Genomic DNA, 27,768 nt, shown 5'->3' on the forward strand with positions numbered 1-27,768 from the left:
CGAATGATTTCATTCAGATTTATTTCATTCTGAATGAGAAGCCATCATGTAACCGTAGCCAGTGTTTATACAGTTTTTTGTTTGGGCGTTTTCATGGTTAATTGACTGCAGTGATGCTGGCTGAAGGTGGACAGAGCATCAGGGGTAATTTAACCAGTTTCCTGCGAGTTGCTTCATTTCTAAATACAGAAATTGTCCATATTTAAACTCTCATGACACCGTGGCAACGCTCCGTGAGTGCAGCATTAGTGTCCTCTGCAGGAAAGAAGATGGGTTTTCACTTGAATTATTGTTTTTTATCGTGACAGTGATTTCAGTCTCTTCCTGCTTTATTTTTAGATGCCCGAGGAGAAAAAAAAGGAAAAAGTGATCTTGAGGAGTAACAAGGCAGCTCCCCTGCAGGCTGAGCTGTGGCCCCGTCTCTGTCTGAGAGGTTCACACAACACACACACACACACACACACACACAGCTGCAGACATACTGACACATATGGCCTTATGAGCACAGACGCACACACACACTCAAGCACACACTTGAAAATGTCAAGTCATCTTGAAGAGACTGACAGTCACCAGGTCCACGGGTTCACAGTCTCACACTCCCGTGGTGCTGTGCTCTGACAGCCACTACCAGCCGTGTGTGTGTGTGTGTGTGTGTGTGTGCGCGCATGTGTTTTACAGTGGAAGACGTGTCACTATCTGCCTATCTGTATATTTGTTATGTAAACGTGTGTCATGCGGTGTGTACTTTTGTGGTCAGTGGATGCTCACTCAAAGTAAACTGTTTCTGAATTCTTACCGGAGAAGCAATTTGTCACTTCACGCTAATGAGGAACTACTTTGCTGCTAGCAGGATGGAGGAATACAACAGTTTGAACAGCTATCATCTCACTGTGTGAAGCCCGAGCTGCCCTCAGCTGTCAGATGTACATTTCCAGACTCTGAACACAGTGAAAGTTTTCTCCTTAACGAATGTGACACCTGTGTTTACAAGAGAATCCTCGCAGTGTGCAACCCCAGGAACACACACATACTAGTTTATGGAAATGAGAATGGTGTGAAAAAAATCCAAAGTGTCACTCCTATGCAAATTCTGCAGTGTTGTATTTGCAAACTGCGAGTCACAGAGTGAGTGTGATTGTACCCTGTGAGCCTACGTTTGTCTTGGTGACAAAGAAAACACATCACACACACTCTCTCTGTCCATATCTGCCAGGGAACACAAACAAAAGTAAGCGGAGGGGTGTGTATGTGTGTGTGTATTCCAAAGTTTGCTTTTAATATTAACTAGAAAAAAAATATTTGCCCACTTCCTCCACCCGAGTCTACACACAACAATTCATTGTCACCGTATGAGAGGAGGTCTCCCATCGCCGGAAAGTAGCTCACTAGACAATCACAGTTTATGTGCTGTTGGTAAACAGAATTAAAAAATACAGCAGTTCAAACTCAATCAGAAGTAGTCATCAGTAAATGTACAGTACAATTAAACATTTTCATCATAAAGATTCAACAGCATAGCTACAACATCTGTAGCAGTATAGAGATCAAAACACTTCATATACAGTTAACAGAGCAGCAGAAAAGACACACAGTGAGCTGATGTTCACCTCATCACGGTCACTTCATTCAATGAATTTCAATGTCATTTTCCACTCAACACTCAATGAGGCACACAGGGGGGGTCCAACTCATGCCTGTAATCAATATTATTAAATTCCCATCTCCACACACTGATATAAAACTGATGCATAGAGTTCACACTGCCACTTTATATTAATAATCTTTATCCTATTGGATTTTTTTTTTCTTCCCCCACCATCGCTGATTTGAACTCGCAGTGTGAGTCGAGCTGCCTTCTCAAACACGTCTCAGTTCCCTCACTCGTGACCTTTTAAACCTGGTCAGCCTCCAACTGTGATTTGTGCTCAAATTCGTGCTATTGATTTTACTGTAGTGTATTAATTGCGCCGAGCAGTGAAGAATCAGCTGTTGGCTTTGTTGCTGTGTGGAAAGTGAACGTCAAGAAGTACAAAACAGGAACAGTTCAGAGACTGTGACCGACTATTTTTTGACACAGTGAAAAATAGATATTTAGGCACTTAAAGCTGGAGTGTAGAACTTTTATCTCCCCCCTCTGGCAGTGGGAGTAATTACACGAACACTGTCGAACATGTGCCTTTGACCACGGGTGGATTACGAGACAACTGGCTCCTGGGCAAAGATCTGCAAAAGGCCCCACCACCTCTCCTACCTTGTGGTTTTGCCTCCCTGTTATTGTTGTTCTGCATCTCTTTATAGTCATTATGCATCTTTTTGTGGTTTTCTGTCTCTTCCTGTTTGGTATGTGTTAAATTTGAGTGACATTTTGCAGATGAAGGCCCCTGACACTGACGTATGCCTACAGGAAAGCCCACTGCATCTCCCCCACCCCCAGGAACTTGCTTGTCAAGTCTTTTTTAAAATGTATTCCTTCCTCTAAACGCAGAGCTTCTTTTTTATCTGGCGCATCCACTTCAGGAACTTTTCTTGGATACTTCTCTAGATCTTCTGCTGCCATCTCTCCCCACTTCCTGCCCTCTTTAACTCTGTCTGGTTGACGTAAAACGCACCATTTTTGGTGCACCAGTGCAGGAAAGTCTCCACAGACACCACAGTTGAAATACAGAGAGCTACAGTGGCTACAGTAGGCCTAATCAGCATTGTGTGATTCTGTTTAGTACAGGCTTAAATGTAAGAGACGTTCATTTATATGTAAAAGTCCTGCACTCCAGCTAGAACTGTTTTTTAGGCACTTTGATGCAAGCTTGTACAACTTGTTTAGTTGTGATTCTGGTGACCTGGTGAATGGAAGTCCAATATTCACTCCCTTTAGCTGTGTTTTTGTTCTCCACCAACTCCTGAGGGAAATCTCTGGCTGTTTGGCTGCTAAATGCTCCACTATGTTCACCAGCTAGTTGCCAACTGTGTCTGTCTGCTGTTTTATGCTGAGCAGGAAGCAATCAGGGGTTTATTAGAACTTTTTCTGCTCAGAGCAGCTGCCTGTTGCATCTGGAAACAAGGTGATGAGAGTGAGCAGAAACACTAAAGTTGTGAGCTGAAAGATGTTAATGTTCTGTAGAGTTAAGAGAACCTGCAGAGTTAGCTGATCGTTCTTTGTGGGGTTGTTACTACAAGCAACTCCTCTCTTATATAAGTAGTCAAGTGATCCACTGTTAAGGCCTTTTGCACACTGAGTTTGTTTTTTGCGTCTTTTGCCCTTTACTTCCATCAAAGGTTTTCTCACAACCTTTTGATAAAACATAACAGCAACCAGGATTGAGAGTCTTCAACAACAACCAAAAAACGGATCAGTGCAAACAACAGGTGGATCAACCAACCGTTGACTAAGAAAAGCAAATTCACTAGTCTGATGGGAAAATAAATTTAAAAAAACCCTGACGAAATTAGGTTTAACAATGGCAGAATTTGTGATTTACAACATTTAATATCTATGAGCAAATCAGAGGCTGGAAGGATAATTTGGTTTCTACATTTTCAAACCATATGAACTTTTTTCTCCACATCACATCTACTGTAATTCTGTCTTTGTGTTTTTTTGTGACTCCCTGCTGGTACTGACCAGTAAAGATCCACACATGTTGTGTTCCTCTCTTTTTGAACACAGTGCAAAGACAATATTTATACATTGCCACATGGATAATTGCAGTCACACACAAAAAATCTAATTGCACCCAGCTGCAGAACTTTATGGGCATGTTTGCACTGTAATGTCATCCGCGCAGTATCGTTTCAGACCTTGAGAAGAGGCAGAGAGTGGTTGCAAGCGATGCGCAATTCTTTGTGAACTCGCCCCACAGTGTGTATTTTATCCACGTGTGACAGGGAGTAGCACGATAAACCATTCAACACAGACACAGCAACTGACTGGAGGTGAGTGTAGGGATGTCATCACACACTGCTGTTATGGCACTTTGAGGAGGACTCCAAAAGGCACATAAGAATTAAGGGAGACAGTGCAGATAGGAATATTGCCAGTGTGCGAGATTACTGTAATCAATCGGGATTTTGGCCCTCCGACAGCAGCGCAGTGTTTGTGAAGCCAATAAGGACTCTGTGGTGACGTTAATCACAGAGAGAAAATCCCTCGATTCACAATGTCTGACAGTAAAAGATGCAGCAGATAGTAACTCATGTGTTTATGTTGCATAATAGAAGCAGTATGCATTGAACCTGAATGTACTTGGAGGATTCAAATAAAGCGTTTAAAATGAGAGTGACAGGGTGGCGTACCCAAGCGTGGCCCCATCGCCACTTGTGAAAAGTCATTACTCCGTTAATGGCAGCACAGCACTTCATAGCATCTCTGCTCCTGCTACAATTATGGATCAATTCAGTCACTGCATGACCAAAACACTCCAAATGAGGAGGAAAAGCTCCTGGCTGAGAGACGTGAGGGTGATTACTAAAGTCATTCAAGTCTTGTTTTGTCTTCAATCTCCCAAAACGTCTTCATGTTTTCTACTTGAGAGGAGGAGGACAAGAGAGCGAGCTAGTGATGGTGGCAAAGGTGAGAGAAAATTGCAGACTTGTCCTGTTGTTCTCCACCACGCTTCTTCATTAAACCCTGATGAGGGAGAGGAGGAAGAGGGTGGACAGGAGCATGAAGGATGGTCTGATTGTCCAGGCTTTAGGAAAAAAATAACATACAGAAAAAGACGCAACATTTTGGCCTTCATTAGTAGACGTACATAGTGCAGACAGAGTCACTGTGTTTCACTGATGTGTCAAAGTTCAGATGACTCCGTAGTCCCTGAGAGACTTGAGCAGCACTGTGTCCTTGATGTCGCTGAACACCCTGCGGATGTTGTTAGTGTCTGTGGCGCAGGTGAAGTGCGGGTAGAGAGTCTTCCAACTGTCTCTGTTGTCGCGGTTGACGGCCTGCTGCTCGTACAACTTGCGGATGAAGATCTTGGCATCCTCTGGGTTGTGCCTCTTACCTGTTGACAGAGGTGAGAGGGACGGGAGGGAAAAACAAAAAGATGAGAGGTGAGACAAGGTTGGGACTGCAGCTGAAACACTTGATAAGTCATCCGACAGACAGTTAAATCAGCATCTATTTTGGTAATCAATTGTACTTTTTTAAGCAAAAATACATAATTATCCAAGCTTCTTTTGTCTTATGTTCTACCTTCCTTTAATCTGTCTTTTATTTTCTTGGTTTTATACACCAAAATGTTTATTCGTAATGTTTTTTTTTTTTTAAAAACCTGTTGCTTTTCCGACATGTATCTTTTATTTTGCTGCCTCATGAAGCATGTTATTATTATGATTATCCATCCATCCATTTTCATCTACTTATATGGGGCCGGGTCGTTGGGGCAGCAGGCCAAGCAAAGCACCCCAGACCTCCCTCTCCCCATCAACACTTTCCAGCTCCTCCTGGGGGACCCCAAGGCGTTTCCAGGCCAGATGAGATATGTAATCCTTCCAGCGTGTTCTGGGTCTGCCCCAGGGCCTCCTACCAGTGAGACATGCCCAGAACACCTCTAACAGGAGACGCCCAGGAGGCATCCTGATGAGATGACTGAAACACCTCAACTGACCCCTTTCGACACGCAGAAGCAGCGGCTCTACTCCGAGCTCCCTCTGGATGTCTGAGCTCCTTACCCTATCTCTAAGGCTGAGTCCAGCCACCCCACGGAGGAAACTCATTTCGGCACTTGTGTCCGCGATCTCATTCTTTTGATCACTACCCAGAATTCATGACTATAGGTGAGGGCTGGGACGTAGCTGGACCAGGAAATCACAAGCTTCGCCTCCCGGCTCAGCTCCCTCATCACCACGACAGTCCATAGTGGTTTTAGTATTATTATGTGATGAATAAAAGGCTGTTTGATTTTTCAGATGTTGAAAGTCAAAACAAGCTATTCAAAGGTGTCAACTTGTGCTTGAGGAGATTGCATTTTTTTCACAAATTGTTTGACATTATATGGACCAAATGTTTATTTGAGACAGTAATGTGTATATTAATAATAATGAAAATTGTTAGTTGCAGGCCTAGCAGCTACATCAGAAAATGTTATTTTTTAAACCCTTTTTCCACCAGAGTTAGAGCATATATGCAGATTTTTTAAAAACTTGGGAACCCTCGCTCAAAATTGGGCAATCGACTCCTTTCCCAGTGCCAGTAGATGAGTATGCCTTTCTGTTTTTTCTTTTTACTGGTGTGTCAAGTTCAATGCCACGCACATGTCAGAAACAGGGTAATTACACTGTAAGCAGCATGGACGCCAGTGAAAATGTCATGTTGGTTATAGGGCTGCCCCCTAAAAGTCGAAGTTGACTGATATAATTCTGAGTCAGGTACAGCCGTAATTAGTTATTTCTTTTTTATATCTGTTTCTTACTCAGTCTCTTTCAAACAGTGCTGACTAATTTGCATTGACAGAGACGGGGAGAAGCTGTGGCTAAGGTGACAAAGTGTCACAGAAGTTAACGACAGTGTCTGCCCATCTGTGTGTCATGTTTCCATTATTCTTTCAATTAATCATTTAAAATATGGAATGTCAAAAAAGTGCAAAATGGCCATCAAAAGTTTGTATAGTGACGTCTTTCAAGAGGCTGTTTTGTTCGACCAACCCACAACCCAAAGATATTTAATGCACAATTTAGAAAAAAAAAGGGGCACAAGACAGTTAATCGATTACTTGACAAAATTGGTAAAGAGATACTCGGGTTCCAGCATCTCATATTTCAGGCTTTGCCACTTTTCTTTGTGATATTCGATAGTAAACCGAACATTTTTTTTTATGTTTTGGACGGTGGGTTGAATAAAACATCGAAATAGCTGTTCCAATACAATATTTTTTCTTCCCAACACAGATTCGAATACCTGAACTTGCATATTGGCTGATTCCGAGTGTTGATCTGATGCCATTGCGTTAAAAAGCAAAAACAATTAAGAGTTGTATACTACGTACTAATTTCCATGTCAAGAAGCCAAATGAAATGTGTACAAATGGAACAACAACTGTTATATATAACAAAAATTATACATATATTCATGGCCTTACAATACTGTCCAAATGCAAAAAGGATAATCTTCACATTATTTCACGATGTTCCACTCATTATTATCACAGTATTATTTTAAAACAGAGGTTGAACAGTTTTGGTATATCTGACCAGGTTGTGGGCTGGTTTGTGAATTACCTCTCAGATAGGTCTCAGTGTGTTCAACTTAATGGGCTCATGTCTAACTGGCTCAACATTTGTAATGGTGTACCCCAGGGCTCTGTGTTCGGTCTGCTGTTATTTTCCATTTATGTTGGTAGTCTTGGTCGAAATGTGGATGGTACCAATTTTCATTTTTATGCCGATGACACAGTGATGTATTGTGCCAGCTCATCCATCACAGATGCCGTGGCCTGTCTTTAACGTTATCAAGATTCAGCTTTCACAAATAAAGCTGGTTTTAAATTAGGGATGCACCGTAAATGAAAATTTGTGGCCGAAGCCGAATAATATTAAACGCTTGGCCGAATACCGAGTACCGAATACCGAATATTGTTGTTTAGTTTTTCATTAGTTTTTGCAGCTGAACCCCCTCCAGATTAGTGTTGTCACGGTACCAAAATTGGGACCCACTGTACGATACCAATGAAAATATCATGGTTCTGAGTAGTATCACGATACCAAGGCAAAAATGAGGCAGATGTGCCTTTTGTCATTTATAAAAAGATAAATCACTTTTCTATAATACATCAATGATATTTCAATGGAATAAATTACTTATTGACTTATTCATACTTCAAAAACAGCATCAACAAGTGATTAACATAGGGGGGATCAAAATAAAATAAATAAATAAAATAAGAATCAACCAGCCACCCTCCTCCCCTGACAAGTCCCTTCATAAGTAAAGAACAGTCCCTAAAGTGCGGTGAGGTTTGTGGGCCGTGAACGGCTCGTTTCTCCTCTGACACATCACATACCTGTGTTCGGCTGGCTCGGCTGTTCAGGTACATACAGCGTGCTGAATGATTTAAACCTATTTTGCTCGCTCAAAGCTATTTTTAGTCGCAAATGCGAGTGCGGTGACGGACGGATCGCCACACTGCCGACATTTAACTCCGCCTGTCACGGCACACTGTTTGATTGCGTTATCAAAACACGCCACTATTATTCGGCCTTGCTTTTCACTTATTCCACCGAATACCGAATGTGTGTTTTTTTGCAATATTCGGCCGAATATATTCGGTTACCGAATATTCGGTGCATCCCTATTTTAAATGCTGACAAAAATGCTAGGAGGAAGTCTGTGAACACCCCTGATGTTCTTACTGCTCAGGGAAAGAATTTAGACGTTGTCACTTGTTAATAAATATCTCGATATTTGGCTTGATGACTCCCCTTCTTTTACACCTCAGGTTGATAACCTTCTTAAAAAGCTGAAGCGGAAGTTTGGGTTTTATTTCAGAAACAAGTCCTGTTTTTACTTTGAGGCTAGGAAAAGACTGGTTGCTGCTACATTTCTATCTGGTTCTGGATCATGGTGATTGTTGTACATGAATTGTTGTACATGTACATGAATGCATCTGCACACTGTTTGCACATGTTAGATACTGCATATCATAGTGCACTGAGATTTGTTAGACATTGTAAAGCCCTCGCTCAGTCACTGGTATTTGGTCTCCCTTTATACATTTATACTTTGAACAGAGATCTGACTGTAGCTATAGTCTGAGATCTCAAGATTTGGTTTTGCAGTGCACAGACTGAGCTGGGAAAGAAAGCATTCATGTGCTCAGCTCCTCTGACTTAAAATAACCTTCAAAAAGATGAAACTACATAAACTGGTCTCTCTGCCTGACTTTAAAGCTCTCATAGGTACAAGGATGAATGAGTCGGCTGGGTCTTGTCATTGTGTGTAGGTGCTCAAAAATTTTAACACTGTCATTGTCAACATTTAACACTGTCTATCTTTTATGTTTTTTATTGTGTGGTTGTTTGGCTGTACCTTTTGGTGTGCTGCTGTCTTGGCCAGGTCTCCCTTGTAAAAGAGACTGTTGATCTCAGTGGGACTTTCCTGGTTAAATCAATAAAAATAAAAAGTTCTGTTGCTGCCCAAACAGCACCAATCTACTGAAAATAGGATGGAGTGAATGTCAAGTTATTTCATTGAGCATGGCCTCTGGGATCAGTGCTATTACGCACACAGCAAAACAGCCTCTAATTCTTCGAAAGACTAGACTGTGTACTCGGAAATACCTGATCCAGCATTTTAGGTAGCATCGGAGGCATTTGTGATTCCTGGAAAAACTCTAGTAATTTTCTGATCTATAATAAACAAAATTAATAATTGATGATGATTAATTGATAATTACTCAAGTAAACAGACAGATTAATTAAAATAATTGTTGGTTGCAGCCATAAATGAAACATTAAAAAGCTGGAAGCAGTGATTGACTGCAATTTTAGCTTGGAAAAATGAATCCATTAGTTTTGTGTCAACAAACTAATCATTTAATTGAATAGTAATTTCCGCTCTGGTCCAGTTCACCACTGTGTCAACACGGTGTAGGACAGCAGGGCTGCGTGACAACAGTAACCTTCATGTGTAGTTTGCAGCAGCCGCAGTAAGAAGGGCCGCACAGGAACACGACAGCAAACAGCAGCCAGAGGTAGGAGCTGCTCTGAGTCGTCGTTAAGGTTAAATTGACATGAAGGGGCTTGACCCTGTATGAGTCATTATTTTACTCTGCTAACGCTGATGGTAAAACGCAGTGGGCGTACTGCAGATACACACACACACACACACACACACAAATAATCACTTGCAGTCATTTATTCCCTCTTTGCACACACACACCTTACACACGTATAAGTGGGAGTTTGTGGGGGGGTACATGGCTTGCGGGAAGCACAGTCTGTGGTTGCCATGGGTAACAGAGGGAGAGAGGTGGAGGTGGAGGTGGAGGTGGTGGGGTGTTGGGGGGAGGTGGGGACTCTTAGGGCAGCGCTCTACAGCCTCTCACACCAGCAGAGCTACAGGCTGCAGCTACATCATTAAGCACACCAAGTACCTGGAAGTGACTCATTTGCAACTGTGTGTGTGTGTGTGTGTGTGTGTGTGTGTGTGTGTGTGTGTGTGTGTGTGTGTGTGTGTTTGTTAGCTTAAAAATATATAATGATTGTTGGTTTTGGTGACACCAGGACAGCGATGGAGGGTTCAGAGTCAGGGACGCACTGAGGCTGAAATCACCCTACAGATTATTATTTTTGAGATGAAACATCAGCAGGTGCAGCAGGATGCGATGAAATGGCCCAAAGCAAGGCTGGCCGGAGGAGGAAAACAACATCGCAGCTCTCTCACACATGATTCTGTCCAGGCTGTGATGAGAAACATGCACACAATGTAATCTGCCGCTGACTAGGCTCCGCCCTCTCAAATACTGCTGTAATTTCTTGTTTGAATGTTTGAATTTCAACTTTGAGCTTCACCAAAGTGTTGGATTTGGTTTTAAAAGCCAAACCTGGCACTTCTCCCTCTGCACAAACCACGTGACATCACACCACAGCTCAGTCACCATTCTTAAATACGCAGATGACACAACCATAACGGGACTTATAACCCAACAACAACGACCAAGAGTGGGAGCAGGTCGCCCAAGCAGCCACTTGTTGCCTTGATAACAACCTCCAGCTCAACACATCTAAAACACACAAACTCATTATAGTTTCCAGGCACAACCTCCTCCCCAAAACCCCCATACACATCTCAGGAGAACCCATAAACATCACTGAGTCATTCACATTTCTTGGAATACACATCAGCAACACACTCAAATGGACCATCAACACAGATCACATTATCAAGAACGCATAGCAGAGACTGTTCATGTTAGGACAGCTCAGAAAGTTCAGAGTTAAAGCCTTCGCCTTTAGTTTTACATTGCACCCTTGAAAGTTGGAGATTCGAATTCTCAGACCCCTCAGTCAACTGAGATTGCTTCAAGTCTAGCAGTCTTTTTTATTTTTTGCTAGTCAGTGTGTTGCCTTAACTTTCACGCTACTCCTTGGTACAGTCAGCTGCGGCCATGATGCAGCTGCACAGAGGAGGAGAAAATTTCCACTGTAAAACTCTGAGATAACATTAACTTGAATTTATAGCTCACAGCAACTTAATACGATATAGTCTCTGGGTTTTGATTGTATCTAGTGTCAGCAGAAAATGAACATTTCTAATCATTGCTAGTGATGTTACGTGAATGCTGCTGTCACGCTTAACGTCCCGCTGAGCTGGGTTCAAACTTTAAGACTTACTATGGAAAAGAAACCAGAATGGTCGAATATTCATATTAGCAGGCAGAATCTGATTCAACTGATATAATCCTAGTTGGATACAGCCATAATAGATTGATTGTTCAGTCTATAAAATGTCAAGGAGTCTGCAGTGTCACTGGAGGTTCTCTGAGGCTGTACTTAAGCTAAATGCTGAGGCTGAAACTTAATGAATAGTTTTGGACAGACTGATAATTTACCTGCCTTTGGAGCTAAGGCTGCGTTCAGACTGCAGGCGAATCTGATTCAAATCTGATTCCTTCTCAAATCCGATTTTTGACTGCTGACTGCACTGTTTTTAGCAAGTGGACAAATCAGATTTGGCTCTGTTCAGACTGGGCCACGTTATTGACCAATCTGACAGGTTGCTGTGGCAATGACGTCGGAGCGGAGGCGTCATCCAGCATTTATTGTGTGATGTCATATAAGGAGCTACTCAGACTCGGACACATCTGTCCAAATGCAATTTGAAACTACCTCCCAAAGGTGGTTTCGATCTGGTTTGCAAAAAACGGATTTCATGTCATTTATGACTGTTCAGACTTCATAAGAGCCATCTGGTTCCAATCTAGATTGGCTAAAATTCGGATTTTGGCTGGGAGTCTGAACAAGGCCTAAGAGGAAAGTCAAGGTGGTAACAGACAAGTTTTTTGCATTCTTTTATTATTATGAAGCATATACTGATTGCCGAATGTTATGGCTACAGAAGAATGACACCATCAGCATTAAGATTGGTTCCCTGTAAGCTAGAGCTTTTATCTGGCCTAAAAAATCAGGCTTGACCCTACATGAATCAACACAGGTACTGCCTGACCCAAGCCTGAACCACGACAGCAGTGTTAGGCCCGACTCTGATTAATTTTTTACCATGAAAGAAAATATTGTTTTTAGTCTTTTAACATTTCATGACAAGCTTCAGGCTGACATGTTTGCTCGCACCACTTCCTCTTCTCTTCCTTCTGTTCTGTCATGAATCTATCGTCAGCTTTGCGTCTTGTGCACAACAGGTTTGGCAGTACGGGCCGGAACCCCTTGGTGCACCTCTGTCTTCAAGTGCACCTGGCCATCCATACTGATGCAGCACACAGATGATGATCTCTGCTGCTTGTTACACACATCTCTCCCACTGCAGGGGAGGCAGAAGCAAACACTGCCGACCAAGTCACCATATGGCCCCCCTTCTCTCTCTGTCTCTCTCTTTCACACACTCCATCTCTCTACCCTGGTTTTCCACTCTGTTGCTCCATTGCTCCGTTACTCTCCCTGTCTGTCTATCGTTGTCCCCTGCTCTCTCTCTGCTCGAGTACGATCAATGAAGGCTCGATATACAGCACAAAGTACATGCATCAACCATTGCACAACCAAAACAGGAAGAGGATAGCGCTTATGTTTTCCCTGGTAGCTATCGGTGTTACCCCCTGTTATCAAAGAGTATCAGAGGAAATAGTGGACAGTGGAACAACCAAAGTAAATGTGGAAAACAAACGTGTGTGCTGTGTTGTTGGTAGCCGCTAGACTCCGAAAGCAATCTTTGCGACAGTGGCGCCAACAATAATACTACTAGGAAATGCTTTAATGGATCACCAAAGGTATTACAGTTCATCTTCAGTGTTTAAACTTCATTTCATGGCACTTGATCCAATGGTTGTTGAGACATTTCACAAAAAAAAAAAATGTCAACCACATGGTGGCGCTAGTGGAAAAAGTTAAGGGACCACCAAATTCATTAGGATTCATCCACTGGGGACTATGAATGCTTGCCCAAACTTTCAAGGCAGCTGTTGAGAAATATCAGTCGGGGAAGTAATGGCTATCAGTATATAACTTCACTATAGATAAAAAACATGCATCCACAGCTCACCTGTGAAGCTGGGGAAATATTTCTGCAAGTCAGAGGTCTGGATTTTGTCAGCCAGGATGTCAGTCTTGTTGAGGAAGAGGATTATGGAGGTGTTGAAGAACCACGGAGAATGGATGGTGGTGTAGAACAGAGCCAGACTCTCATGCATACGGTTCTGAAGACAGAGACAGATATCACGCTGGAGGCTGCAGTCAGGGGGGTTGTAGATAAAAGGATTAAACCAAAAAGTTTTTGAGACACGATTTTGACTTGAGGACAGAAAAACAGTTTTCGGAGATGGCAAGGTGGACGTGGGTGGCTGAGGATGAAGCAGAGAGGGAAGTGGGCCTTTAAAGAGAGGAGGGAGGGAGTTTATGGGGGGTCTGGAGCACACGGGGCCACTGTGGAGGTTAATGAATGTGTTGGCTGACTAAAAAGTGGCAGAGAGAGATAAACGGCTTAGTGACAGCATGGGAGGGAGGAACGGACAGAAGGCGACAGAGGGCTGGAGAGGCTGAGGAGAAGGGGGAGATAGAAGGAAGGGGAGAGGGGGGAGGTTGCCTTGTGCAAGAGTGAAACCTGCTGGTGGACGGATGAAATGACTGCAGTGAGCGCAGTGACAATTTGCAAATTACAATCTGTTTTATACTTTGGTATTTATGATTTATTTGTAAAACTACACCAAATTCCAGAGATGAATATTTAACTTTTTACTCCACTATGTTTATCTGACAGCTACAGTTACTGTTTAGTGTCTGTAATATTGTAAAGTAGTGTAAAATGTCCATCACAGAGTCTAAGGTCTGCAAATTACTTCTTTTGTCTGACCAATAGTCAAAAATCAAAAGATATTCATTTTGCAATGCTGTAAAACAAGAAAAAGGAGCAAACCCAAACTTTGGAGAAACTGAAATCAGAGAATATTTGGTAGTTCTTGCTTGAAAATTACTAAAAATATTAATCAAGTATCTAAGTTCAGATAGATGAGGTTGTTTCTACTAAGCTGTCCACTCTCTGCTGTGACAGACCAAGTGTGAGACACACAGACAAACTTCTCAGTGCCCTTACGATGGTCTCTCTCTCCTCCAGGACCTGGTCGTACTCGCTGAGGGAGGCCAGGAAGATGAGGGAGGTGACGTTTTCAAAACAGTGAATCCACTTCCGACGCTCTGACTTCTGACCGCCCACATCCACGATCCTGTCAGGTACCAGAGCAGAGGGAGGAAGAGTTAAAGAGGGCAAGAAAAACTGTTTGAGGAACAATTTTAAAGGCTGTGTGTCCACATGTACACATGTACACGGGTATTCTTTGCTGGGGTTCAAAGTCAAGACAAACCTTTTCTTCAGTTCAGGTTGGTTTAATTCTGAATTATGCCTGCTAATTTAAGAGCAGGTGTCATTTCATTTGGGAACAAGGTGTTCCTCTAAAGTAAACTCTGATCTTTGTCTGCTGAGCTGTCATCAGACCCCCTCTGGTTTCAGAAAGAAACAATACCAACACATTAAAAATAAACCCAGAGAGCGACACCTCACTTCCCGGCAGGAGCTTTGTGCAGACTCAGTCAAAAATGTGAGCCAAACACCAAAAGCTTCTGCAGGAGTCAGTGGTAGTTTTTCTCACAGTGCTGTGAATAGTGTTGGTATTAGATTTTAAACTCTCAGACAGGCTGGTAATCTAAGGACTGGCCACCTTAGCGTGATGGTCTTGATGGTGAAGGAGTAATCGTGGATTCCCGTGGTGGGGAATCGAACTCGCAGCACGTCCTGCTCCGTGGGAATGTAGTCTGGGGCAGAGATGCGGTCCAGGTTACTCATGTAGCTGATGGAGAGAAGAAGAAAGTTTGTTTGACACCACAGGAGACGTCTAGTAAAACATACTGCGTCTGTTTACAGCCTCAACAGCGTAAAACAAACTGAAGCGACACAAGATATATGATGAAAAAAAAAAAACTGTGATTAAAAGTACAAGAAGGGAGCAGAGTGAGTTAATATCACCCTGTGTACAGACCAAGGCTTTATGGCTGCTGTTGATACAAGCTGTCATTAGCTACTGCCTGTCTCTTATCATGCACACACCATGATGATTGAGCCGCTGGGTAAACACGGGATATAACAGCAATAGAAAGGAGAGAAAACGGAGGCAGGCTGAGCCCTTTGTTCTGTGATACTTTAGAGCATGAAGCTCACACCTACTGTGGGTTAAATCCTTTCATGTTGATAAAAAGGACGATGTAGGAGTAGCTCTGTGACACTCTGTGACTGATTTAGGTTTTTCTTATCAGTTTGAAAGATGATTAATGTAGAAAGTGTCACAAGACAGCAGAGTGTGCTTCTTTAAATACTGTTTGATCAACTGGTGGTTTCAGAGTGGCTGAAAAACAGCTGGATTAACTACAGTCTGTAAAGAACTAGCCCCCTCCAGTGGTCTCAGGACAAAGTACAAAGTCTTATACTTGGTAACAACAATGACAGATATGTGGGGCTGAAACAAAACAAGGCAGTATCAAGAAAAAAAGTATCACTTATTTTAAGATAATGTCCGAAAAATGTGTCTTCTTGAGATCAAACAAAAAAACAAATTATTAAAATAAAACTGATTTATCAAACACACAAAATGGGAACCAATAAGTACACGAAACCTCCTCAGGCCTCATTACCCTTTCCATTAAACAAATTCGACAGTACAAGCTCAATACATCTCATTTAAATAGCCTTTTTTCCCCGCTGTGTGTCCACTTGTGAGTTTTAGTACAAAGGTCAGATGTGGCATAAACAAACAATACAACAATCTGTCACCACACAGTCTCCTGTGACATTATTACAGCAGCTGTGTCCTTGCTTACAGATATATGGTATTGAAAGCTATCGACTTTTAACTGAGAAATGTGGTTATGATTACCGAGAAAGGCTCCAAAATGACGATAGGTTAGTATTTACACACTGTAGAGGATGATAAATATCACTATTGCAAATCCTGGTGAAATATGGTCTAAATGTGAGCGTTCGATCAACGTCTTCAAATAGTCGGTCACAGAACTTTTACTTTTGAACCATTTCTGAGCCTCTTTTCACCGGTGACCGTTTCGTTTTTTAAACGTCTTTTCAAGGGAAAAATGCTTGCTGAGTACAGTTGGTAACTTTTATGAAACAAAAAAGCCTAATATTCTCTGAAACTCTCACAGTATCCACACAGAGCTAAATTAGACAAATAATCTGAAAAAATTTTATTTCTCTGCCTACACTATTGCCTTGTAGCGCTTCTAATTTCTCTGCCTACACTATTGCCTTGTAGCGCTTCTAATGGTCTCACTGCACGTTAATGAAAACAACCAATCAGAGCCGAGGAGTCTCCAAGGCTATTGAAGAGAAGGCTGAGACACGGGGTCAAACATGGGGGGATTGCACATGCGCAGTAAAATCTGGTCTGCACTTCCTCAAAGGCTCAGTAGATGGCGTGAGACCGCGGAATAAAGGGGATGTGCATGCATGTCATTTTCACAGCTTATTACTGGACTGTCACTGGTGGCCTGCGTTGTGGGTGAGAATGACAGAGATGCAATTCCAACAACTTCAGGCAGCCGCCGTCCAAAAGTCCAAGCAGACCGCACCAAGCGCACTCCTTGATCGCCTGAGCGGATCCTGCGCTTTTTATCTAGCGCCCCTGCTGTCACACTCCAGCATCGCAGCTCAAGTTACACTGCGCATGTGCAATCCCCCCCATGTTTGACCCCATGTCTCAGCCTTCTCTTGAATAGCCTTGGGAGTCTCCCTCAGCTGTTGATCATGTCAATCACTGCTTGTGAACTGAGGTCAAACTAGGCAGCGCTGATGAAATGTGAAGCAAGATTCTGTTGCTGCACTGCCTATTTCTTGCTTCAAATGTTTTCACAAACATATTTTAGTGTACTGTTTAGCTGTAAAATGAGAACGTTCATCCGGCTGGTGTGTGAGTTTGCTGCTTTTCTTTGTGTTACATCATCATGAATTAGATGTCTTTGTTTAGGATAGTTTGGTTTAGTTTAGCTTCCATTAGTTTAGTTTAGCTTTCTTTAGTTTAGTTTAGTTTAGTTTAGCCCCCTTTAGTTTAGTTTAGCTTTCTTTACTTTAGTTTAGTTTAGTTTAGCTTTCTTTACTTTAGTTTAGTTTAGTTTAGTTTAGTCCCCTTTAGTTTAGCTTTCTTTACTTTAGTTTAGTTCAGTTTTGCTGCCTTTAGTTTAGTTTAGCTTCGTTTAGTTTACTTTAGCTTCCTTTAGTTTAGTTTAGCTTAGTTGAGTTAGGTTTAGCTTAGTTTAGTTAATTTTAGTTTAGCTTACTTTAGTTGAGTTTAGCTTAGTTTAGTTTAGTTTAGCTAAGCTTAGCTTACTTTAGTTGAGCTTCCTATAGTTTAGTTTAGTTTAGCTTACTTGAGTTTAGTTTAGTTTAGCCCCCTTTAGTTTAGTTTAGCTTTCTTTAGTTTAGTTCAGTTTAGCCGCCTTTAGTTTAGTTTAGCTAAGCTTAGCTTAGTTTAGTTGAGCTTCCTATAGTTTAGTTTAGTTTAGCCCCCTTTAGTTTAGTTTAGCTTTCTTTACTTTAGTTTAGTTTAGTTTAGCCCCCTTTAGTTTAGTTTAGCCCCCTTTAGTTTAGCTTTCTTTAGTTTAGTTTAGCTTACTTTAGTTTAGCTTTCTTTAGTTTAGTTTAGTTCAGTTTCGCTGCCTTTAGTTTAGTTTAGCTTCGTTTAGTTTACTTTAGTTTAGCTTAGTTGAGTTAGGTTTAGCTTAGTTTAGTTAATTTTAGTTTAGCTTACTTTAGTTGAGTTTAGCTTAGTTTAGTTTAGTTTAGCTAAGCTTAGCTTAGTTTAGTTGAGCTTCCTATAGTTTAGTTTAGTTTAGCTTACTTGACTTTAGTTTAGTTTAGCCCCCTTTAGTTTAGTTTAGCTTTCTTTAGTTTAGTTCAGTTTAGCTGCCTTTAGTTTAGTTTAGCTAAGCTTAACTTAGTTTAGTTGAGCTTCCTATAGTTTAGTTTAGTTTAGTTTAGTTTAGCTTACTTGAGTTTAGTTTAGTTCAGTTTAGCTGCCTTTAGTTTAGTTTAGCTTAGTTTCCTTTAGTTTAATTTAGCTTAGCTTCCTTTAGTTTAGTTTAGTTTAGTTTAGCTTCCTTTAGTTTAGTTTAGCTTAGTTTAGCTTCCTTTAGTTTAGTTTAGCTTAGTTGAGTTGAGTTAGGTTTAGCTTACTTTAATTTTAGTTTAGCTTAGTTTAGCTAAGCTTAGTTTAGTTGAGTTTAGCTTGGCTTACTTTAGTTTAGTTTAGTTTAGTTTAGCTTCCTATAGTTTAGTTTAGTTTAGCTTACTTTAGTTAATTTTAGTTTAGCTTACTTTAGTTGAGTTTAGCTTAGTTTAGTTTAGTTTAGCTAAGCTTAGTTTAGCTTGGCTTACTTTAGTTTAAGTTAGCTTCCTATAGTTTAGTTTAATTTAGTTTACGTGAGTTTAGTTTAGTGTAGTTTAGCTTAGCTTAGCTTAGCTTACCATAGCTGAGCTTAGCTTAGCTTAGTTTAGTTTAGTTTAGTAGGCTCCCCATTAGCTATTGAATCTCAGCAGCTATTCTTATCGAGGTCCACAACAACTTTACATTTGTGACAGTGCACAAAACAACTCACATATAGCACTTAACAAAATAACAGGACTAGACTAAAACACTGACAAAAACAAAACATCTCCTGGCAATACAATAATTAAGATGTATGCTTTTTCTTTTTTTCATTTGTTAAGTAGCGGCAAGTTTGGGGTAAAATTTTTCCCCTCATTACCTGATGACGCTCCATTATTGTTGACCAAGTATTTACATAATACCATACATTCACATTTGTATGTTTACATACACACATTACGTGTCTATTGAAGGGAATATTTCCCAGGGAAAACAGTATTTTTTCCATGTATGAATTTCATTACAGTGTATGAATCATATTATATAGGTCACCTGTTTTTGTGGACTCATTTGGAAAACGTGAAAATATGATTAGCACATTTCATAAATTGAACAATGAATCGTTGGACTGGAAAAAATATTTATGAGGTTAATTCATAATGTAAATTAATGTTTGCATCTGTAGTCATAATCACATAATACACCTTTGAAACACGAAGTCTCATGTCTCAGATTTCTCTAAAGTAAACTTTGCAGTAAATACAGTATTAGATTATCTTGAAATCTTAGAGGTGTGTTTCTTGTTTTCATTTCCTGACTTGGGAAAACATCATGTATCACAGATTCCTGTATTGTGATATCATTTTGGCAGCTTGCTGTGACAGCGTTTGTTCATGTGATACTCTGTGACTACTAGTCATGACTCGGGGTGTGGTACACTGCAGACAGCTCTGGCTCCCACTGTGACACAGTTACTCACTACTCTGTGGAGTCCAGCAGCTGGTACTCGCAGCGCCGACTGTAACAGACCCGAATTCCAGAATCTGCCCAGAGTCGGCGGATTGCGTCAGCGTAGCCTCGATCCATCTGGGAGATCTGCACCGTGTTTATTTCCTGCACCCATTTGGCATAGATCTGAAAGATAGTGAGAGACTCAGTGTATTAGGTTTTGCTCTGTACCACGTATGTGACAGGTGTTGTGTGTGTTTATGGTGTAACTGCCAGCTTCTATTTATAGACGACAACATGCTGAGTGTGTGTTTCTAAGCCGCTGTGTTTGATGCCTTGTTTAATGTGGGCATCGTTTCATGGCTCAGGTCAGTGCACATGCCCTGATGCCCACACACCTGTGTTGACATCTGTGTGTGTTTAGGGTCTGTGTTGTGTGTCTACCTCGTTCTCAGGGTTGAAGTAGGGGATTTTCAATGTGGTCATGGCTCCCGTCATTGCCTTCATGGCTGAGAAAATGTTCTGGTAGATGCATTTGGCAAAGGTCCTCCTCTCCTCCTCTGAGAAGCCTCGTCCATGGATGATCCTCATCTGTCGGATGAAGGTGGTTTTTCCGCTCTCCCCGGTACCTGAGGCAACAAATGGGAGATGAAACGATGACCAGTTATAACTTAAAGTGTGATTCTATCAACAGAGTAGCGCAGAGGTTAGCACCCTTGACTCAATGTGCCCCACCTTTGTCTTTATGAGTGTACTCAAGAGGCCAGATGTTTAAACGATGTGTATGCTCAATAGGGTTGCAGCAATACACCAGTTTCAAGGTATATCGTAACATAACAGTTTATGGTTATCATACCGTGTACATTTGCGAATCTACGATATTGAAAAAAAATGCAATTTGGTGGAGGAAAGTATTTATGAGAGAAGTTAATCTTTTTTCTATTTACATTTATCTCCCTGTCAATGACTATTTATTTTTTTGTTGTACAACACTTTGTAAAGTCCCTGTCTACATGAGTGCTATGAATCAATCATCAATCATCTTTCTGACATTGAATAATGATGATGATTGACATATTATCAGGATGATGTTTTGTATAACGCGTGGGGCCGTATTCCCAAACATTCTGAGAATACTCTTAGAGAGCTCTTTAGTAAGGAGTCCAGGCTTAGGAGCAATTTAGAAAAGTTCTGAGCAACTCTGAGCAAGGAAGGGACAGAAACTTTGACACATTCTTTTAACAGATGTGATTGGTTGTCACAGACACACCCATTTGTGAGCCTACAAGGTGTGGACACCCAGTGGAAATGAAATAAACTGCTGACTGAGAAAGTGTTGTCATTGTTAGTGTGATCACTCTGCTGATGGAAGGTTGAGACAGACTTAGTCTCGCTCACCAGACCTTTCTCAAGAAAAGACAGGTCTGGCTGCGCCGACTCTCACTTTAAGATTGGAGAAAAAAAACGCCCCGGCTTTTTTTATTTCTTTCAACCAATCACAATCGTTCTTGGCGGTGCCACAGCAACGGTGCGCTTGCAAAAATATTGCCGGGGGGAAACAGGTTTTGGTGTAACACGCCCACAAAAATATCGCCTACAGGACACAAACCATGGCAGAGAAATGGCTACATCCCCGCAAGATCAAACACCGCAAAAGTTAGTAAAGGACGTTTGTCGACTATGACAACCGGAGGTGGTAGGGCGGGACTTCAGCGGGTGGCTCGTTCCGCCCAATGAGAGGCTGATATATGCAGCGAACTTCCGCCAACTCAGACTAAGACAGACTCAACACATCACTGCTGCATTGTTGTATTTTTCCAGTCTTTCAAATATCTTAGTGTTGTGATGATTTTATTTCTGGTGTTACAACGTTAGGTGGGAAAAATGTGCGTATCCCAAATGACATCGACCGCAAAAATTATCCCTGAACAATCTAATCTGTTGCATTTCATTTCCTCGATGTCATCCAGTGTTTGGAGAATATTTCTACTACCTTTTTGTGTTTCGACCATTTTCTCATCTCCAAACTCAAACTCTTAAGCCTCTGAAAAGTCCTCCTCTCTGCTCTTTACAGTTTTTCACCTTAAGAGCTCTCTTAAGGTCTAAGATGTTCTGTGAATTACTTTTATCTTTACAAGGTTCCAGTCTTAACTTTAAGAGGAAATTTCAAACAAAACGTCACAACTCTAAGAATTTTCTTTGAATTCACTAGAAGCAATTCTTAGCACCAGGAAGCTTTGTGAATACGGCCCGTGATGACTTAGTGATACAGATGTTACAAATCGGCACAGTCCTGTGTGTAATGACAGCTGCTTTGTCGTTGAACCTTGCCAATGCAACACAGTCACTGCAAATGCACATTCTTTGCTGTATTTCTCGATGACAGATCTGAGTGTGGGGGCAAAAGTATCGATACGATAACCGATGTTTTACAGGCGTCTTTACATCCATTTATGGCAAACTGTGGATGTGGAAATCAGACTTGTGCACGTGCAACCAGTTCCACAATCAGTGAGATTTATCAAACAGAATCAGGTTCCGCTTTATAGATCTGACGAAAAGACTGCGTATGTACATTTCTGTCTTTGTGTATAACCACAGTTTTAGTTGTGAATCTACACAGAGCTTTCTGCACCCGGCGACAGGTGTTCCAGCATCTTCCCACAGTCCAAACAGTTTTGATTGCACAATAGTTGACGCACTTTCTTTGTGTCATAAATCAAGGCTTAATTAATCTGGGAGATCACACCTAATGGTAGACAGAATTGCATAGAGAAAGCGAGTCTTATAGCGAACCTAAATGCCAGTCATGGAAGGATTACTGAACAGGCCTACCGGGCACAGACCTGGAGCCCCCTTGGCCCTCACCTACAAAATGTCAATCAAATTAACACCTACCGGGAAGAGACTCAAAATGACCACAAAGAGATGCAAAAGAACTATAAAGAGACACAAAACAACAAAAGGAGGCAAAATACAACAAAGAGAAACAAAATGACCAAAAAGAGACAAAATTACCTCAAAGAGACACGAAATGATCAAAAAGGACACTGAATTACCTCTAAGAAATGCAAAATGACCTCAGAGACACAAAATGACGTCAAAGAGAAACAAAATGACCAAAAAAAAGACACTGAATTATCTTAAAGAGATGCAAAATGACTACAAAGAGACACAAAATGACCAAAAAAAGACATTGAATTACCTTAAAGAGACACAATGCGTTACGACTACGAAGAGATGCAAACCAAGGAGAAGCGAAACAACTGTAAAGCACTTCTATAGGAGAAGTGGGGTGGGCCTTTTGCATGTCTGGGCCTAAGGGCACAGTGTGTGATAATTCACCCCTGATACCGATAGTGTCATTATACCGCAGCCCTTACATTGTGCAGTCAACATTTACTACATAATGATACTACTGATGTGCTCTGAGAATACAAAATAAAGCTCTGATGTTTTAGAAAATATAAAACAGTTTATACTTCTATTACGTGATGAACTCACTTAATCACCATTTTGTTGAAAACAGTTGTGAAAATATCCAAGTTATCAGGGGCTGAATTTCAACAAGAAAACACTGAGTCGTTTCTCAGCTGCTTCTACAGTTGAAGGATGAAAACATTACCGCCCTTGAAGGAAAGCAAGGAAACCACAACAGAGGGACAAGGTGACGCTGATGAACCGGACGTTACTTTAACAGATGCACATTTTCTCTTCGCTCTTTATTTTCAGCCTCGCAGATTAAAGCCAAATAGTGATTGGAGATAAAATGAAAAACAAGTTGCACGTTTGTCTCCACACGTGTTTGAAGAGGTCAACAGACTGCAGAGCAACACCCCCTCGAGTCATGATGTAGTTCCTGTTTTAGAGCGCTGTCTGCTGCTCTTTGGGTGTGTGTGTTACTCAATCAGTTGTCTGCAAGAAGGAACTCAAACACTGATTATTCTGCCACACACTTTCCTGTGATTTCTCAACACTGCTTTCGAGGAATGATCCTCAAACAAACCTGTGCTGATAGAAAATGCTTTCAACACCGTTTTATTGACAGTCCTGTTCCCGAACACAAACATTTGTTTTCTGTCGCTCCACACAGTGATACAGGAAATAAGAGCGGGCAATAATTCAATATTATTGTTTACTGTTTCTCTGTATCACTGCAGGGTTTCCCCCAGGAAATTTACCGGAGGTGTTAAACACCCCCGAGGTCCTGATGCATCTCGCCTCGGTATCCGCTTAGTTTGCTGATAACACACTGGACAAAAGACGCACTTAAACACGAGGTATTTACCATTTGAAATACTGGCTGTGAGTTTTTACGATGTGGTTTACGGTACGGTGGTCTTTATTTTAAGCGAGGTCGCTCACATTCACAATAAAACAATAAAAGCCTGCAGGGAAGCAGCTGCACACTTGTCATATCAGGAGGATGTGGTTTAAAGTGCTGTTAAAAAAATGGTCAATCAAAAGAAAATAAACCAAAACATCTGAATTATTTAAAATTATTAGTAAAAAAAAACAACAAATACTCAGTAGTTTCAGCTTTAAAATGTGGAAATGTGCCACTTTTTTGTGTTTTATTTCATTGTAAATTGAATATTTTTGGACTTTCGGGTTGAAATAAACAACTAAAAGTAAAAATAAGCAGCAGAATAATCAATAATGAAAATAATCGTAAGCTGAAGCCCTGCCTCGCTGTTCTTTTTAAAAAGAAATATGGGATTTTGTTCCATTATAACACCAAAAAAAGCATTTTATTCAATTTTATACACATTAGTCTAACTTTTTAACGAGTGAGTTTGAATACTTTAGTGCCATATCAATACTGGGAAGCTGCCTTGATGATAATTAGGATATAAATTAAAAATAACACCACATGGACATATTTACTTCATAATATCAGCCGATGCAAATCAGTAGAAATTGCATTATGTGATGACTTAACATTAAAAACTAAAATGAAATTGCAGGTTCATATTAAGCAGAAAAGTTTCAGTTACACTCTAAGAAATAACACACTGATTCAACTTTAGAAAATTAAGGTTAAAAATGTGCATGCATCTTTTTAAGTAACTCTGAGTCAATCCTACAAGTTTTTTACTATCTGATAACCTCAATTAGTTTAGTTCAACCAACATGATTTGTTTTGACCTTGAAAAACATAATTAAGTTGAACCAAATTAACATTTATCCAAAAGTTGAGCTTTAGTGGTCAAACTGTTTTATTTAAAATATCCCAACTTATTTATTTGAATTCTATCCTACTCAAAAATGTCAAAAATGTTTCAGATTTTGACCAGCTTCTTAAAATAAGTTGTCAACCAAAGAAAACACGTTAATTAAACAAACGTAATTTTTTAATACTGAAAGACGTATTTATTTTAAGCATTATCCACTAACCCCACGAATAATATTTTAGAGTGAAGGCTGCAACTATCATTTATTTTCCTCAGTAGTTATTCTGCCAATTAATATTTCAATGTATCAATTAATATTTTGGTCTATTAACGTCTGATAATGAACATGTTTTCACTGTCCGTACAAAGGGTACGTACGGAGTTTGGCAAGCGAGCATTTCTGTATGCAGCTCCTTATATGTGGAATCTTCTGCAGAAGGATTTAAGTGGGATTTATACTTGTGCGTCAGACCCTACGCCATAGCCTACGCACATAACCTACGCTGTTGTGAGCATTTATACTTGTGCAGGGGTGTGTCTGTGTCACTCTGCAGCTACACCTCCAAAACACTGGTTGGTGGCGGGGTTTCTGTGAAGTTCTGTAAAGTCTAGTTGATTCAAAACACACATTAAACATGGCTTAATAGAGACAATTTCAAACACAAGTACACAAATCAGCTTCACTATAACTCGCAGCATTTACAGTTTGTCTTTATCTGGACACATTTTCCCCACAAAAACAACATGCTAACGTTATTAGCACAAGCATATGGCATTTGACATTGTATAAGTTAGCCTAGTGACGAGCGGAGATTTCCTCTGCTCATATGAAGCCAGGATAAATCCTGAAATCACACATAGGACTTAAAATGCCATCTTGTGGAGGCTTTATTGTCTTCATAATTTATTGTTTCTTATCTGTTAAACTGAAGTAAATAAAAGCGTTGTTTCCAAAGACCAGCTATGACACAGCCTTACATTGGCATTTCGAAGATTGTGTAGAGAAATCCTGCAGCCGTGCTTTGAAATGGCTGAGAGGAACCACAAAGTGCAACTGTAAGGCAAATTTTATACTTCTGCGTTGAGATAGAGCCTACGCCAAACCCTAAGCCGTAGCCTGACGTGCAGCTCTCCAGAAATGTAACCACACATCGCGGCAATGCAGACCTCCTGTCTATTTCTGTAAGCTGAAACCATTTCGCTCAGTGGAAACAAACTTTTATTTACTTTAATTTCACAGATAAACAATAAATTCTGAAGACAGTAAAACCTCCACAAAAACAGCATTTCAAGTCTTGTGTGTGATTTATCCTGGCTTCATATGAGTAGACGCATTCTTGCTCTCGCTAGGCTAATTTATACAATGTAAAATGCCATAGGCTTGTGCTAATAACGTTAGCATGTTATATTTTTTTGGAAAACGTGTTTAGTATAATACAGTTGTTTTGTCTTTGAATGCTGTGAGTTACAGTGAAACCGATTTGTGTACTTGTGTTTGAAATTGTCTCTACTAAGCCATGTTTAATGTGTGTTTTTAATCAACTTAACTTTACAGCACTTCACAGAAACCTCGCCACCGGCTAGTGTTTTGGACGTGTAACTGCAGAGTGCTTGCATGTCTGTATCATCGTATGACAATTATGATCTTACGTGTTCCTGTGCTATGTTCTGTAAAAACTGCCAAACCCAATACAACAATTAGCAACAACAAAAAGAAATTGAGATATTTGATTTCCTCCGCACCGCCCAGCCTCAACGTCCCCTTTAATCCACCTATTAACACCCTGGACCTGTCAGCTGGCTTTATCTGACTCCTTTAAAGCACCAAAACAAAAGCTGCTAAGCCTCTGCTGCCATTCAGGTCATCAAAAAAGTCATCCAACCTGATGTAGAGTAGGCCTGTAGGTTTCTGTGGTTTTCAGGTCCAACCAATCCCAATCTGGACCATACTTCACATACTCACATGGTGACACATGCTTTACATAGTTTTCTCTAAGAGGCTGCGGGCTACCAAACAGGCCAGGCAGATTTTAATGTGCATACAGGGCGTTCCTTTATAGTGTCCTCCTGGATGACTGAGTCAGGTGGATTTTTAATTTATTTGCTTAATAAATTTGCCATCACTGATTTTAATTTTCTCTCACAGGCCTCACACTGTTATTATAATGTAGAGGATGAACAGAGGTGCTGTGTGTGTGTGTGTCACTGACCCAACAGGAGGATTTTAATCTCCCTTCTCTCCTTCTTCTTCTGCTGCTTGAGGATCCTCTGGATCTCTTTGTCCACTGCAATGGTCTTCTTCTCCTCCTCGGACAGACAGCACATGCACGTGCGGTGGCACCAATGCCAGCAGCCCGCCATGACCAAAAGCACTGAAATGAGACTGTTAATGAATAATCAGCTGTCTGTAATGAGCAGGTAAGGACTGGCTAATAAACACACTGTCGAGCTGTCCATCTGATGTCCCTGAGTGTTTGACTCTGGGCAACCAGTCAGGATTTACTCCAACACACCCTCCCCGGAAATCTGACTTTGACAATGAGGGTGAAAATGTAATCAGTGCCTGTGTAAACACGTCACAGATTAACTTTAAATGGTGTTTCCCTGTTCAACAGTGTGACAGGAGCTGTGCCAGGTGTCAGCACAAGTCATCTCTGAGATACCTGGTTGGTTTTAAATCAAGTTTAGAAGTTAGACACAAAGCAGTAGAGCACTTTACCTCCAAATCAGTCCGTCACACTCTCTGAAAACGCGCAGGTTCACACTCTGACTGCGTCTCACGGTCCATGTCCCACCGTGTCCCCTCCGTCCACTCCAGCTACCAGCTCCCGTCGCTGAGGCGCAGCAGCAGAAGCGTCATTAGCCCACTGACACGGAGGTAAGACTACTCTTTTTCCAGCCCACGCGAAACAACCTGCAGCTCGGGAAAGTCCACCGCGCCTACAGAGGAATGTGCAGCCTGTGTGTCCGCTGGAGACGCTCTGGAACAGGAATGCGCTCTGGGCGACGCCGCGGCAAGAGTGCGGCAAAGAACCGCAGCTGCGCCGGAAGTGAGGTAA

General features: G+C 41.1%; 1 protein-coding gene across 2 annotated transcripts; it reads right to left on the minus strand.

Annotated features, from left to right (window-relative positions):
* Positions 1 to 1,242: 1,242 nt before the first annotated feature.
* Positions 1,243 to 27,696, minus strand: LOC126396538 (guanine nucleotide-binding protein subunit alpha-11-like). 2 transcript variants are annotated; one of them, XM_050054713.1, is made up of 8 exons: positions 27,429 to 27,696; positions 26,920 to 27,081; positions 19,980 to 20,164; positions 19,567 to 19,721; positions 14,877 to 15,005; positions 14,255 to 14,384; positions 13,208 to 13,361; positions 1,243 to 5,000 (listed from the first exon to the last, which is right to left on the minus strand). In XM_050054713.1, exons 2-8 carry the CDS (start codon positions 27,068 to 27,070, stop codon positions 4,795 to 4,797), a joined length of 1,110 nt encoding a protein of 369 aa, XP_049910670.1. In that variant the 5' UTR covers positions 27,071 to 27,081; positions 27,429 to 27,696; the 3' UTR covers positions 1,243 to 4,794. The 2 variants fall into 2 exon arrangements, with proteins under 2 accessions (XP_049910670.1, XP_049910669.1); XM_050054712.1 differs by having other exon boundaries at positions 26,920 to 27,092.
* Positions 27,697 to 27,768: the final 72 nt, after the last annotated feature.

The sequence above is a fragment of the Epinephelus moara genome, chromosome 10, assembly GCF_006386435.1.
Source record: "Epinephelus moara isolate mb chromosome 10, YSFRI_EMoa_1.0, whole genome shotgun sequence".
Classification (NCBI taxonomy): domain Eukaryota; kingdom Metazoa; phylum Chordata; class Actinopteri; order Perciformes; family Serranidae; genus Epinephelus; species Epinephelus moara.

What these genes read in the sequence shown, in the direction of transcription:
- LOC126396538 (XM_050054713.1), bottom strand. Translation starts at nt 27,070, where the DNA reads ATGGCGGGCTGCTGGCATTGGTGCCACCGCACGTGCATGTGCTGTCTG. An exon ending in ACTTCAACCCTGAGAACGAG is followed by an intron (nt 19,722 to 19,979) that starts GTAGACACACAA and finishes ACTATCTTTCAG; the next exon opens with ATCTATGCCAAATGGGTGCA. An exon ending in ATATTTCCCCAGCTTCACAG is followed by an intron (nt 5,001 to 13,207) that starts GTGAGCTGTGGA and finishes CTCTGTCAACAG; the next exon opens with GTAAGAGGCACAACCCAGAG.